Raw genomic sequence first — 14,011 nt, 5'->3', positions numbered from 1 at the left:
TTCTTAAAAGCGCTTTATCATGGAAAATCTGAATCCATATCTATCTTTCAACACACTGCTGCCCTTCCTCATAACACAACCCTCCTTCTCTACCTGTATGCTTGTTGTCAGCATAATTATCTTCAGGTACAGTTGAGTGGGGGTAATAGAGAAAAGAAATTGATTTATGGAAGTCTGGTTGCACAGATGTTTGTGCACATATCATATTGGTAGTTCTGCTTATTTATTATTTCAAAGGTTAATTTTATTGTCAAACTATGCATGTACAATACAACTGATATATGTCTTCTCCAGATGGCCATGAAATGCAGAAAAACCATCGGAGTTGTTGAAAGAAAATACATCACCCCCCCCCCCCCCAATCGAAAAAGAAAAAAGCTACAAAACTTGCAAACCCCAAACCCCCACTTCCTCCCTCACACAAAAAAACAGATCACACATAAGGAAAACAGAATCTGGAACATCAAACCCCAAGCCCCCCAACCCAACCCTCACACCAAAACTAACAGATCATCCATCTGAAAAAAGGCAGCTAGAGCAAACCCCTAACCCTGTCCCTTGCAAAAAGGAACAGTGACAATAGCATCAAACCCCAACCCCTTTCTCACACACAAAAACTAACAGATCACCCACACAGAAAAACACCAACAAGAACATCAGACCCCAAAATGGTACTGTATTTATTATTTGTATTCTGCTCATAGCATTGGAGTTCATCACGTAAATCTTACTGAATTAAAAAAAAAATTGAAAGTAACAGCAGCCTCAAAAATGTAAAATGAGTAGCACGAGATTAAAGTTTTAGCTTTTGTTTTGGAAACCAAACCGTTTCTCTGGCATTAAAGTTTGCTTTTGGAGAATTACACTAACAGTGGCTAGGATCCTAGTGAGAAAATTGGAATTTTCGTCCATATTCTTTGCAGGGATTGATGTGGCTGAAACATTTGAACAGATGATGAAAAATATTCCCAGTGGAAAGTTTATAAATCCATTCAGAATAGACCAGAGCGGTCATTGATGGGTTGAGTACAATCTGAATTGAATTTAATGGCTAGATTTTGAAGTCTTTAGCTCAATAGAGAAGGATATTCATTTCTTCTTACAAAGAACAGACATTGTCCTACTAGAGATAGACCAACAAATTTCTACTCAAATGTATTTATTCATGCAGAGTGAATATTTAGTAAGTTTTCTAGCATCTCAATACTGGAGTTACAGCATTCTATTATTAATGCTTTTTGAGATGGTGATTTAGATGCATATCATATTTTTTTTACTGAGTTAAGTATTGTATGTAATTAGTTTTGCTACAACAAGTGTATGGGACATTGGAAAAAAGTTGAATTTCCCCATGGGGATGAATAAAGTATCTATCTACTTAGCCCTTGAATCTCTTGAATTATTCAGTTAGATTATTGTTGGTCTGTACTTCAATTCCATTTACTGATGTTCTAAAAAGTTTCAAATCATCCATAACCACTGTTTTAGAGGAAGATATCCATGTTTCTAGTAACATTTGTGTGAAAAGATGTATGATTTTAATTGTGAGTGCCCTTGTTCTTATTTAAAGAGCTTCACATTCAGCGGAGAAAATAATGTATTGGTCCTATTGAATTTTATTATTCTAAATGTTCATATTGGATTTTTTAAATTGCCTGGCCAGTATGTGAACTAGGGGAATAGAGTGAATAAGGAACAGCTGGGTCAAGAAGCTTGCATCTCAGCAACAGGCCAGGTCTAGACTATTGTCACGCCTGCCCCCTTTGTTTGTGGCACCTCTTTATCAGGATGCTCCTTTATTTCTTTCTAACCTTATACACTTGTTATTGAATGTCAAGTGAATGTTGGTCCCAGTGGTCAAGTTGTCTCTCTCACGTTCCTGCCTAGCATCTGTTTATTCCATTCTGCAGTCTTCAGGGATCAAGAACCAACTTTATTCACATTTGCACACATTAGGAATTTGCCGTGGTGTGTTGATGTGACATGCAACAAAAAACAACCTTCAACAGTATAAAGAATAATACAAAATAAGCTGAGAGGTTAAGGTACAGAGATTGAATAAAATATACATAAATATTAGATCAACTGAAAAGGCAGGGTGTTGATAACAGAGGCAAGGGTTGGGCCAATTTAGCTCATCGTTCTGCAATGTTTACTCCTCCATGATGCTGAGGGTGTGAGACTGCTTTGGCTACTCTGCTCTCTAAGTCTATGGACTCCATTTGGTTCGGAATGCTGTTGCTTTTATTGTTTGCGTGATTTGTGGGTTTTTTTGCGTGTTGGGTGTTTGTCTTTTTTTAGTTGGATTCTTTCGGGTTTCTTGCTTTGTGGCTGCCTGTAAGCAGACGAGTCTCAAGGTTGTATACTTTGTATATGCTTTGACTCTTTATGTTTACAAAATAAACAGCATTATAACAAGTGTTTTAAAGTGTTTACAGTGCAGTGACTGAGGTGGGGGTTAGCCAACTAAAATGGTTAATCAAATTAACTGGGGGAAGAAACTTTACAGGTGGTGTGAGATTTTTGTTAGCAGCCCTATAGCCCTTTCCCGAAGGGAGCTTTTAGAAAAGGCAGTTTGGTGGGTGGGTAGTATCTGCAATGATTTCTCCTGCCCACGTCTTTGTCCTGGACACACAAGTCCTGCAGCGATGGTAGGTTGCAGCCATTGACCTTTTTTACTGACCTGACAGATCGCTGTACTTTACCACAATGCAGTCAAAAGTTGGGAGTTCAAACCCTTCTCTAATTCTTCAGGGGGAGCTCTGCATGGTGCATCCTCACTGCATATAGAGCTCTCAGAGAAGATTAAATGTTTTAAAAAAATGCAGATGCTAAAAATTTGCAAATGGGTGGAAATAGTCAACAGGTTGAGCAGCAGCTGTGGAAAGAGAAACAGTGCTTCAGGTTCATAAGATTCTGAATATTTTCAGCATTCTTTTAGAAGAGGTTAAATGAAATTAACTAAACTTATCTGAGGTTTTGATGAGTGTTAAAGGAGAAAAGATGTAAACAAAGATTAAACTCATTCTCAACCAAAACTCAAAATCAGTTAGGATATTATGACCTAACCTAACTTACAGATTTAATCTCTTTTGTCCATGTGGGCACTGTAAAGTTTTTTTGTTACTTTTGAATCTTTTTTGGCCTTTTAATTTTGCAGTGGATCTGAATTATTTAACCTCTCTGCCCATGTTATTTGGTCTCCTTGCTGCATAGAAAATGGAACTAATACTGTAGATTCTGTACGGTGAGATTCACTGGTTGCGTGGCTTTGCCTCTACATCACTGCCAGACTACCAACTGCTTGAACAGCTGTTGTTTCACATAATTGACACTCTTCTGTCAATAGGCTGCCATTGCTATGAAACTTTCACCACTGGCAATAGTTCACTGTCTAGAGAGGAATGATGTAGTTAAGATTGTATTATCATTGACATCGACAATGAACTTTCTCCACAAAACATCTATAATGGAAGCCTGTGTAGAATAAATGGAAATCTTGGAATCTTCAACTTCTAAGGTCTCTTTGGCAGCCTGTCTCCCGCCCCACCCAGTTGTGTACCCTACATTTAGTGCCAGTAAGATTGCTGAAATGGCATCCTAGTCAGTTGTCAGTCCACTTGGATTCCAGATTTGTTGTTGGGGTCTAGTCCCTCAGAAGCCATCCCTTGTACAAGGGATATTTGCTTTTAGCGGAGTTTTGATTAATATGTGCCAATGTGTTTGTTACATGTCTTTGAAGTCAGATCCCTTCCAAGTTTCATTGAAGTTTAACCTGCGCCAATCTATGTCATTGTTATTTGAAGGCATTGGAAAGGACTTGCTGAGTGGCCGGGTATCTACGGACAGTGAGAAACTGTTTGATGTCAGTTTGACTTCTACAATGCAGTGGCTAAAAGGTACAAATGTACTAGTAAGGCATACAAATTGCCTTGGAGTCATGGAATGCTTCAGCACAGAAACAGGCCCTTTGGCCCATCTAGGCCATACCAAATTGTCATTGAGCCTGGTCCCATTGACCTACACTGGATCATAATCCTCCTTACCCCTCCCATCCATGTACTTATCCAAACGTATTAAATGTCGAAATCGAATCTGCATCAACCACTTCCTCTGGTAGTTCAATCCATGCTCATTCCACACTCACACCACCCTCTGAATGAAAAAGTTCCCCCTCAGTTTCCCCTTAAATATTCCACCTTTCACCTTGAATCTATGATCTCTAGTTCTATTTTCATCCAACCTCAGTGGAAAAAGCTTGCTTGCATTAACCCTATCTGTACCTCTCATAATTTTGTATACCTTATCGAATGATCCCTCTTTCTGCACTCTAGGGAATAGAGTCCTGACCTAGTCAGCCTTCAGCTTAAAGCAAAGAAATTCTCTTCACCACATACTAATCTTGACTGCATGTTGTGTGTTCAAATGAGAAGTATTTTGTTTCAAGCTTAGTAGTTAAACTTTAGTGTGAAGGCAGAATTACCCAAACATTCACTGTTTAAATAAAATTCAGGCTGTTTCCTGTTCACATCTTACATTACCATTTTTGTGCCAGAATGAATCCAAATGCATTCCATTTGATTGGTCTTGCCAACTTAATAGGCCCCATTTCATAGGCTGGCAGATGGGGTTGGTTCTGTTGTCTGAGGGCCTTAAGTGCTGTAAATAAATGGCAAGAAGTGAATTCTCCATGCCTTTATTAAAGTTTATTTTATTTAGTGAAAATAATTGGCCCACATGATTACTTCATGAAAGTTTATATTACATCTTCTTCTGAAGATTGAATGTTAAAAATGCTTTCTTGATATACCATTGGTATAAGTACCAGTATTTACCTCAATTCTGATTTGTGAACTTTTTTATCATCAGTCAAGGATTCCTGGATAGATCACTGCATTGAGCACTAGCAGTCTTCTGTGGAATTAGGATACGAGAGACTCATGAAGCCAGAGAGTTTCACAGTACAAAATGTCTTTCAATCCATTGCTGTCTCTGCTACCCTTACGGAAGCAGTCTGGTCCACTGATTTCCTCATGAGGGAATTTGCCGTTTTTTCCTAGTATGTGCCTGACTGCATACCCACATATGTGGTAAGGGCGCTTAGGAATAGTGAATATATTTTGATCTTATCAATGATGCCAAGTCCTGGAAAAAAAATCTAATCCTCTGTTTTACCCTTCATTTGTAGCTTCATATAATTCCTTAGCTTTAGATTTCCAGTTTCCACTTAAACAGCTATGGGCTCTTGGTTCTTGAATACCATTGAAACTATTACCCAAAGGTTGTGGAGGGATTTAAATTTCTGTCTTTGGACTAATGATCCAAATCTTTTGCTGCTCATGCATTCACTTTAGAGTGCACCTCTACCCTAATACTGTATTACAGAACCATTTTGTAAAACCAACATCTCAATTATTAAGAGATTACTGGTAATCAAACACTTCTGCTCTATTTGTATTGTATTTGAATTTGAGGTGAGATTTGGGTGATTAAGGAGGAGCAAAATAGATAGGATGATTTGTGTAATTTCACTATAACCAAACTACATACTTTGTAGCCTACTTTGTCCCCTAGTACCCCTCCTCCTACACACATTAACTAAAAAGCAATATAAATTGCTTTTCAATGTATTAATAACAAAAAGCTGACTAAATTAGTATTGAATATCATTAAAATAGAGACCAGCAAAGAATGCCGAGCATGATTTCTGTAGTAACAATAGCCTTCTGTTACGCAATGCAGTGCTATTCAGTTTTTCCAGAATTGGGAAGTGCTAGTTTTGAGAGGGTGTTACTCGTATATTGTTACCTGAGAGGAGCCAAGATAATTAGTTTTATTTCTATGAATGAGATCATGAGGTCAAGGAAAGAAGAAAATCATCGGTGCCATTTCTTGTAGTCTGGTGGTGCAGAGACCATTTCTGTTTTCATTTATAAAATTAGTTGCTTTTACGTACTCCTCATGCAAAAACAGAAGGTTGGCTTCTCACTCAAAAGCATTAACTGAAAGAAAAACTAATTACTGTGTTCCTCTGCATCCCTGCATTAGACAGTTCGGGCAATGTATATTTGTCCTTATCGAAGTCCCTTCACTCTCAAAATATTTGACATACGGAATAAAAATTAACTCTTATGGAATTCATATGACTAAAAATAGCTAAAAAAAAAATGCAAAATAAGAAATAAATAAACATCAGAATTCTTTTTTCAAAGGTTCAGTATTTTGGTCACATCTCCAGATGTCATACCTGCACATGAAAAGTATGTAAAGTGCAGTCATTTCATGTGGATTTTGGTAGCCTCCTCACTCAGCCCCTCAGTGAGGAACCAGACATTTACAAGCTGCCACTCAGAGATTAACTTCCCGAATGAAAAATACTCATCCTCCTGTTGCCTTATCAGGGTATAATTTTCTAAAATTGATCAGTGACCGGTTACATTCTGACTGAGGGGGGAAAATGTAGGTCTATACAATGTATGATGAAGTTTAGACTAGGATTGAAATGTAAACTTTTAAGTATAAGGTTAAGAATTAAGCATATACTTGCCACATGAGTGGGAGAAGATATATCTGGAATTTCGAATATGATAATAAGCTAAATAGTCAAAGCTGTTTGTGCTTAAAATAAATAATTTGAGGAATAATTATAATCTTTAAAATTTTAAAGATTGTGATGAATTACTAAGAAAAATGTAACCTATCATAAGACCAAAAGAAATGGGAGCAGAATTAAGCCACTCGGCCCATCAAGTCTGTTCTGCCATTCCATTTTGGCTTATTTATTATCCCTCTCAACCCTATTCTCCTGCCTTCTTCCAATGACCTTTTTACGCCATGACTAACCAAGTACCTATCAACCTCTGCTTTAAATATACTCATTGACTTGGTCTCCACAGCTGTCCGTTGCAGTGAATTCCACAGATTCACCACCCTCTATCAAAAGAAGTTCCTTCTCATCTCTGTTCTAAATGGACATCCCTGTATTCTGAGGCTGTGCCTATTGCTCCAAGACTTGCTCACTATAGCCTGTGTACATCCTGTGCTCATCCACTCTGTCTAGGCCTTTCAATATTCAATAAGTTTCAATTAGATTCCCCCCCCCCCCATTCTTCTAAACTCCAGCAGGTTCAGGCCCCGAGCCATCAAACGCTCCTCATACATTAACCCTTTCATTCTTGGGATCTTTTCCAATGCCAGCACATTTTTTCTTAGATAAGGGGCCAAAACTGCTCTCAATACTCCAAGGGTGATCTAACCTGTGCCTTGTAAAGCCTGAGTATTGCATTCTTGCTTTTGTATTCTAGTCCTTTTGATATGAATGGTGACATTGAATTTGCCATCCTTGCCACCAACTCAACCTGCAATCTGCTCAAGGTCTCCTAAGTTCCTTTGCTTCTCTGAATTTTGAATTTTCTCCCTGTTGAGAAAATAGTCTATACCTTTAATCCTTCTACCGGAATGCAAGACCATGCACTTCCCTGCACTATATTCCATCTTACACTTTTCCCATTTTCCCAACCTGTCTAGGTCTTTCTGGAGACCCACTGCTTCCTCAACACTACCTGCCCCTCTGCCTGGCTTTGTATCATCTTTAACCTTGCTCATTGATCCAACAATTCCATCATACAATTATTGACATATAGCATGAAAAGTGCACTTCCGATACCGACCTCTGCTGAACACCACTTCTCACTGGTAGTAAACCAGAATAGGCTCCCTTTATTCCATCTCTTTGTCTCCAGCCAGTTAGCCGATCTTCTAACCATGCTAATATTTTTCCTGTAATACCATGGGATCTTATCTTGCTACGTAGCCCTATATGCGGCACCTTGTCAAAAGCCTTATGAAAATCCAAGTAAACAACATCCACTGACTCTCCTTTGTCTATTCTGCCTGTAATTTCCAATAATTCCAACAAATTTGTCAGGCAAGATTTCCCCTTAAGGAAACCATGTTGACTTTGGCTTATTTTATCATGTGCCTCCAAGAAACCTGAAACTTCATCCTTAATGGACTCCCAATAAGTTAGGCCAATTGGCCTACGATTTCCTTTCTTCAGTCTTCCTCTTAAAGTCTTTCAGTCTTCAGTCTTAAAGAGTGAAGTGACATTTGTAGTTTTCCAGTCTTCTGGAACCATTCCAGAATTTGCTGATTCTTGAAAGATCCAAATACCTCCAAGTGGGCATCAATTATGGACCTAGCATGATCCAAAAAGTAACAATAATGTGAATAACCAGTTTACACTAAATTATGTTAATACCCCTTGGTATTTTTGAGCAAAATAGAAATGTATGGTTTTTGCTCTTGAAAGCGTTTCTTCGAATTGTGTGCATTTTGTGTTGTGCAAAACAGACTGGCATGGTTAGTTTAGTGCTATCTTTTTAAAAATAGTTGCATATTGGTATTACCTACATTTATTTTTGAACTTGGCTATCAAAGCTTGAAGCTATATATGAGTATTATTAAAAAGAATGCATTACAGTGGTAGTTTCACTACCTGACAAGTATAGCAACAATACATTTGCAGATGGACATTGTATATTTTGGAGGAAAAGTGCTATAGTGGCACAAATGTTACTTGCCACTTAGCTCCCGTGTGAATGTGGATTATTCCTCAGTGCATGCAGACGTGGACTGTTTGATTTGCTGAGTGGCTGGAATCTAACACTGAGCAATCATCAGACCACAGCACCACTTCTGAATCTTATGTTGGAAATGTCAGTTGATACCACTGTCCATTCACAACTTCCTCCAATTTTCTGAAGTTTGAAAGTAGATTGATGGGGTGCTAGTTGGCCATTTGTTTTTCGAACAAGATATATCTGGGCAATTTTCCACAGTATTAGGTAGCAACTTGCATTAGTACAACTTGTCCAGACACACATCTAATTTTGGAATGCAAGTATGCAGTTGGCCCATTAGCCTTTACTATATGCAGTGCTCATGAGCTTTTCTTTGTTTCATTTGAATTGAATTGAATCCAATTGAGTCCTTTTTGAACCCCCTTATATTCTCCCTCCAACTCAAAATCCCTCCTAATTGGGAAACCTTAAACATGTTATTTGGACCCCTAAGCCATAATATACTTTTAATTGCCTCACCGTTCATGACTGGATGTGGTAAAACTGCAGAGTTACTGAAGTAAACCTGGTTGCAAACAACGTAAATTAAACCCCAATAAAAACAGAACATCCAGAGCAAACTCCATTGATCAGGCAGCATCTATGGAGAGAGTAACATTTCATTTTCAGTGGCCTTCATTTTTTAATGAATGAAACCAACATCTTGTGTCTCATTTTGAGAAACAATTCTGTATTTTTTTAAATCCCTGAAGTAATTACAGAAAGAAAAGGGGTGAGTTGAGGAAAAGTATACTTCATGGATCAAGCTGCTATGATCTGGTTTGCTTGAAAGGATAGGTTACAAAAGATTCAATAGAGCTTTCAAAAGTCAATTATATGCATACTTGAAGGTGAAGATTTACTGACATTTGAAGTGTTGGGAACTGATTAAATGAGAGCTCTTTTAAGTAGTTGCAGTTGTAGATTGGTCTCCTGTGCTTTATCATTGTAAGATTCAATAACCTATACTCATGAAAATAAGTAATTTCACAGCTTATCAGATAAAGATTATGTATTCAGTTACATAATCTAGAACGCTCTGGAACACGAAGCACTTACTGACTGCCCTTAATTGCCCTTGAAATTCTTTCTTTAATCACTATAGTCTTTCAGGTGAAGTAACTGCAGTGCAATGGGATAAAGAATGCTGGGATCATTGAAGTTTTTGTAAATATTCAATCAATAGAACCAATATTCTTTTCTACCAGGTATAGCTGCCTTTCATTATTGATCCATTTTTCTATGAGATAATCATTTTTCCTCCTCTTCTGTTGTAGGATTGAGCATTGAGTCACTGTAAAGCCATCATGATGCGTGTGAAGGTTTGGTGTGTCGTAGGACTAGGCATCCTGATCTCCATCACCCAGGCACATACTGATTTCTACACATCAATTGGTAAGCACTTTTTTTGTAGTATTAGTTGTTTAAAGATATTATTTATCAATTAGTATGCTGAAGCTTGGACAGGTACTGAGGATCAAATTTGAAATTCACACAGATGGTTCTTTATTTCTCGTTATTTGTAGAAGAAAGTAAATACTCAGTAGATCAGGCAGTTAACCCTGTTCGTTCAACTCAACCTGAACTGTTGTGTGTTTGCAGCATTTGCTTTTTTGTGGTAAATGTAAAAGAATCTTTCATGCTGACTGTCCAGGTCCAGGTACTTTTTTTTTGTAACTACCAGAATTTTTGGATATATTGTACAAGTTACGCAAAGACTGAACCTTTCAATATAATAGGGCAGATTGCACCATTAATGGAAATAGAGAAAATACTGCAAATGTTGGAAATCTAAAACATCAGAAAAAGTCTGAAATATTGACTTATTTCTATTTCTACAATTGCTGAATGACCTGCTGAGTTTTTCCAGCATGTTTTTGATCCATTAGTGAAATTTTCATTACACAATGCTTGGGTCTTTTGTAGGTTGCTTTAAATTCAGCAATGATCACTTCAAATGGTAAACAACAACTATTGTCATTGCATCAAGCAACAAACAGGATTGTTGAAACTTAGATGAGGGGAACATGCAAATACCAGAGGAACTCAGCAGGTCAGGCAGTATCCATGGAAGTGAATAAACAGTCAACGTTTCAAGCCAAGTCACTTCTTCAGCTCTGGAAAGGAAGAGGGAAGAAGCCAGAATAGAAAAGTCAGGGGAGGGGAAGAAGGATAGTTAGAAGGCGATAGGTGAAGCCAGGTGGGTGGCAAAGGTAAAGGGCTCGAAAGAAAGCAATCTGATAGGAGAGGGGAGTGGATAATAGGAGAAAGGTAAAGAGGAGGGGAAGAAGTAACTGTGTTATCTTGCAATCCCTATATTCTTTTGAATGCAGCATTTCACTTGGCTTCCCAATGGGTAGCTCATAGTTCCAAAACATTGTATGGTTGTGGGCAGTTACAACATGACACTATTTATTGGGATGGTATGTGGTGGGGGGGGGGTGTCAGGGAGAAGTAATTATTAAAATTGGAAGGGAATATTTTTTGATACCAACTGATTTGTAAGTGGGAGCATCAATGTATCATCAGGCAGTTAGGTAATGCACTGGTATACAGTTCTCTAGCCTGAGAAGAAATGTAGTTTTGGAGAAATTGAAATGTCCACATTTCACTACTTTAACAACTGTTTTCCAAAATAATGTTCCATAGTTCCTTGAATGTCTTACACAGTCTGTTTTGTTTATCATGAGCAGGCCAGATGACAGATCTCCTATACACAGAGAAAGATCTGGTGACTTCCTTGAAAGATTATATCAAAGCTGAGGAGAGCAAACTAGGTGAAATCAAACGGTAGGCAAATTGTTTGCAATATTTAGAATTTTCATTTAACAGCATTTCATTCTTTTTTTTTAAATCTCACTTCGTGTGGTTAATCATTTGTACATTAAACATTTGCAATTAATTTTAGTTAGTTAATAATTCCAGGAAAATCAGAGGTAATTTCTTCCAAATGTTCCCCCCCCCCCCAGGTGGGCAGAAAAGCTGGACCAACTCACTGAGACAGCCACAAAAGATCCAGAAGGATTCCTTGGTCATCCAGTGAATGCCTTTAAATTGATGAAACGATTGAACTCGGAGTGGGTAGAGCTGGAAAATCTGGTACTCAAGGATATGTCAGATGGTTAGTGGCTATTCACCATCTAAGCATGCTAAATGGCAAATCATCTTACTCTTCCTCTAACTTGTTGTTCCTTTGCCTTCTGTGTTTTCCCCCCCACCAACTCATTCATGGTATCAAAACAATCCAAGCTACCTTTTTGGTAGCACTGCAACCTGTTTAGACATTGCCTAATCCTTGCAGCCTGAGTGCTTTCATAGGAATGACTTAATGTTTGTCTTTGTTATATATTTGATGAGTGGAAAACTGTGAAAGAGAATGAAAGAAATTTGCCACACCTGTCTCTTTTGTCATTCATTAATATAATGGCTAATCTCTTTAAGTATCACATCTCTGCAATAACTATGAATTTCTTTTTCCATTAATAACCTAAAACCTTCTGATCTCAATTTTTAATATAATTGGCAAATGAACCTCCACAACTCTATTGAGTAGAAATTCCAAAGATTCACTACCCTTTGGGTGAAGAGATATCATTTCGGTCCTAAACGGGTGAATTCTGACTTTAAGATTGGGACCTTTCGTTCCAGCCATTCAGGTTAGAGAAACGTGATGCCAATATCTAGTCTAGGATTACAAACATGTGAAAAGCAACGTCTCTGTTGTCTTGGGGTAAAGCATTCATTGTTTAATTTTTTTTTCTAAATGCCTTTTCTCTCCTTTCTATAAGATATAGGAGCAGAATTAGGCCATTCAGCTCATTGTGTCTGCTCCGTCATTCTATCATGGCTGATCCTGGATCCCACTCAACCCCCATACACCTGCCTTCTCACCATATCCTGTGATGCCCCGACCAATCAGGAAACAATTAGCCTTTAATATACCCATGGACTTGGCCTCCATTGCAGTCTGTCGCAGAGTATTCCACAGATTCCCTACTGTCTGGCTAAAATAATCCCTCCTTACTTCTGTTCTAAAAGGTTACCCCTCAATTTGAATGTGTCCTCTAGTTTTGGATACTCCCATGGTTGGAAACATCCTCTCCTCATCCACCCTATCCAGTCCTTTCAACATTCTGTAGGTTTCAATGAGATCACCCCACATTCTTCTGAATTTCAGTGATACAGGCCCAAAGCTGCCAGATGCTCCTTATGATTCCCAGAATCATCCTTGTCAACCTCCTCTGGACTCTCCAATGACAACACATCATTTCTGAGATATGGGACCCAAAACTGTTGACAATACTCCAAATGTGGCCTGACTAGTATCTTGTAAAGCCTCAGCATTATCTCCTTGCTTTTGTATTCCCCTTGAAGTTTATGCCAACATTGCATTTGTCTTCTTTACCAGACTCAACCTGTAAATTAACCTTTGAAGTCCCTCTCTGAAGTCCCTCTGCTCCTCTGATGCTTGAACCTTTTACCTATTTAGGTAATAGTCCGCACTGTTGTTCCTTTTACCAAGAATGCGTTATCATACATTGTATTCCATTTGCCACTTTTTTTTACCCATTCTGCCAGTTTGTCTAAGTCCTGCTGTAATCGCATTGCTTCCTCAGCACTACCTACCCCTTCACCTATCTTCATATCATCCACAAACTTTCCCACAATGCCATCAATTCCGTTATCTAAATCATTGACAAGCAGTGTGAAAAGTAGTGGTCCCAATACTGATTCTTGAGGAACACCACTAGTTACTGGAAGCCAACCAGAAAAGCCCCACTTTATTCTCACTCACTGTCTCCTGCCTGTCAGCCATTCCTCTATCCATGCCAGTATCTTTCCTGTAATACCATAGCATTTTATCTTGTTAAGCAGCCTCATGTGTGGAATCTTATCAAATGCTTTCTGAAAATCCAAGTAAATGACATCCACTGCCTCTCCTTTGTCCACGCTGCTTGTTACTTCCTCGAAGTACCCTAACAGATTTGTCAGGCAAGATTTCCCTTTACAGAAACCATATTGACTTTGACTTATTTTATCATCAGTCTCCAAGTACCCAGAAGCCTTGTCCTTCATAATGGACTCCAACACTTTCCCAACCACTGAGGTTAGGCTAATTGGCCTATAATTTCCTTTCTTTTGCCTTCCTCCAAAGTGACATTTGCAATCTTCCACTTCTCTGGGATCATGCCAGAATCAAGTGATTCTTGAAAGATCATGACCAATGCATCCATTATCTCTTCAGCAATCTCTCTTAAAACTCTGGGATGTATTCTACGTGGTCCAGGTGACTTATCCACCTTCAGACCTTTGAGTTTGTCTAGTACTTTTTTAATAGCAACGGCACTCACTCCTGCTCCCTGATACTCACGGACCGCAGGCACTATTTT

General features: G+C 38.4%; 1 protein-coding gene across 4 annotated transcripts in view; it reads left to right on the top strand.

Annotated features, from left to right (window-relative positions):
* The window catches only part of p4ha1b (prolyl 4-hydroxylase, alpha polypeptide I b), a 100,544-nt gene that overhangs the window by 34,437 nt on the left and 52,096 nt on the right, over window positions 1-14,011 (top strand). For all 4 annotated transcript variants that reach the window (XM_073025391.1, XM_073025392.1, XM_073025393.1 and 1 more), the window contains exons 2-4: window positions 9,899-10,016; window positions 11,315-11,411; window positions 11,591-11,742. In XM_073025391.1, the coding sequence (XP_072881492.1) occupies window positions 9,929-10,016; window positions 11,315-11,411; window positions 11,591-11,742 (337 nt within the window). In that variant the 5' untranslated portion in view covers window positions 9,899-9,928. The remainder of the gene's footprint in view (window positions 1-9,898; window positions 10,017-11,314; window positions 11,412-11,590; window positions 11,743-14,011) is intronic.

This window comes from Hemitrygon akajei, chromosome 21 (assembly GCF_048418815.1).
Source record: "Hemitrygon akajei chromosome 21, sHemAka1.3, whole genome shotgun sequence".
NCBI classification, from domain to species: Eukaryota; Metazoa; Chordata; class Chondrichthyes; order Myliobatiformes; family Dasyatidae; genus Hemitrygon; species Hemitrygon akajei.
The sequence above is the reverse complement of the archived record's forward strand: the minus strand, read 5'-3'. Positions and strand labels throughout refer to the sequence as shown.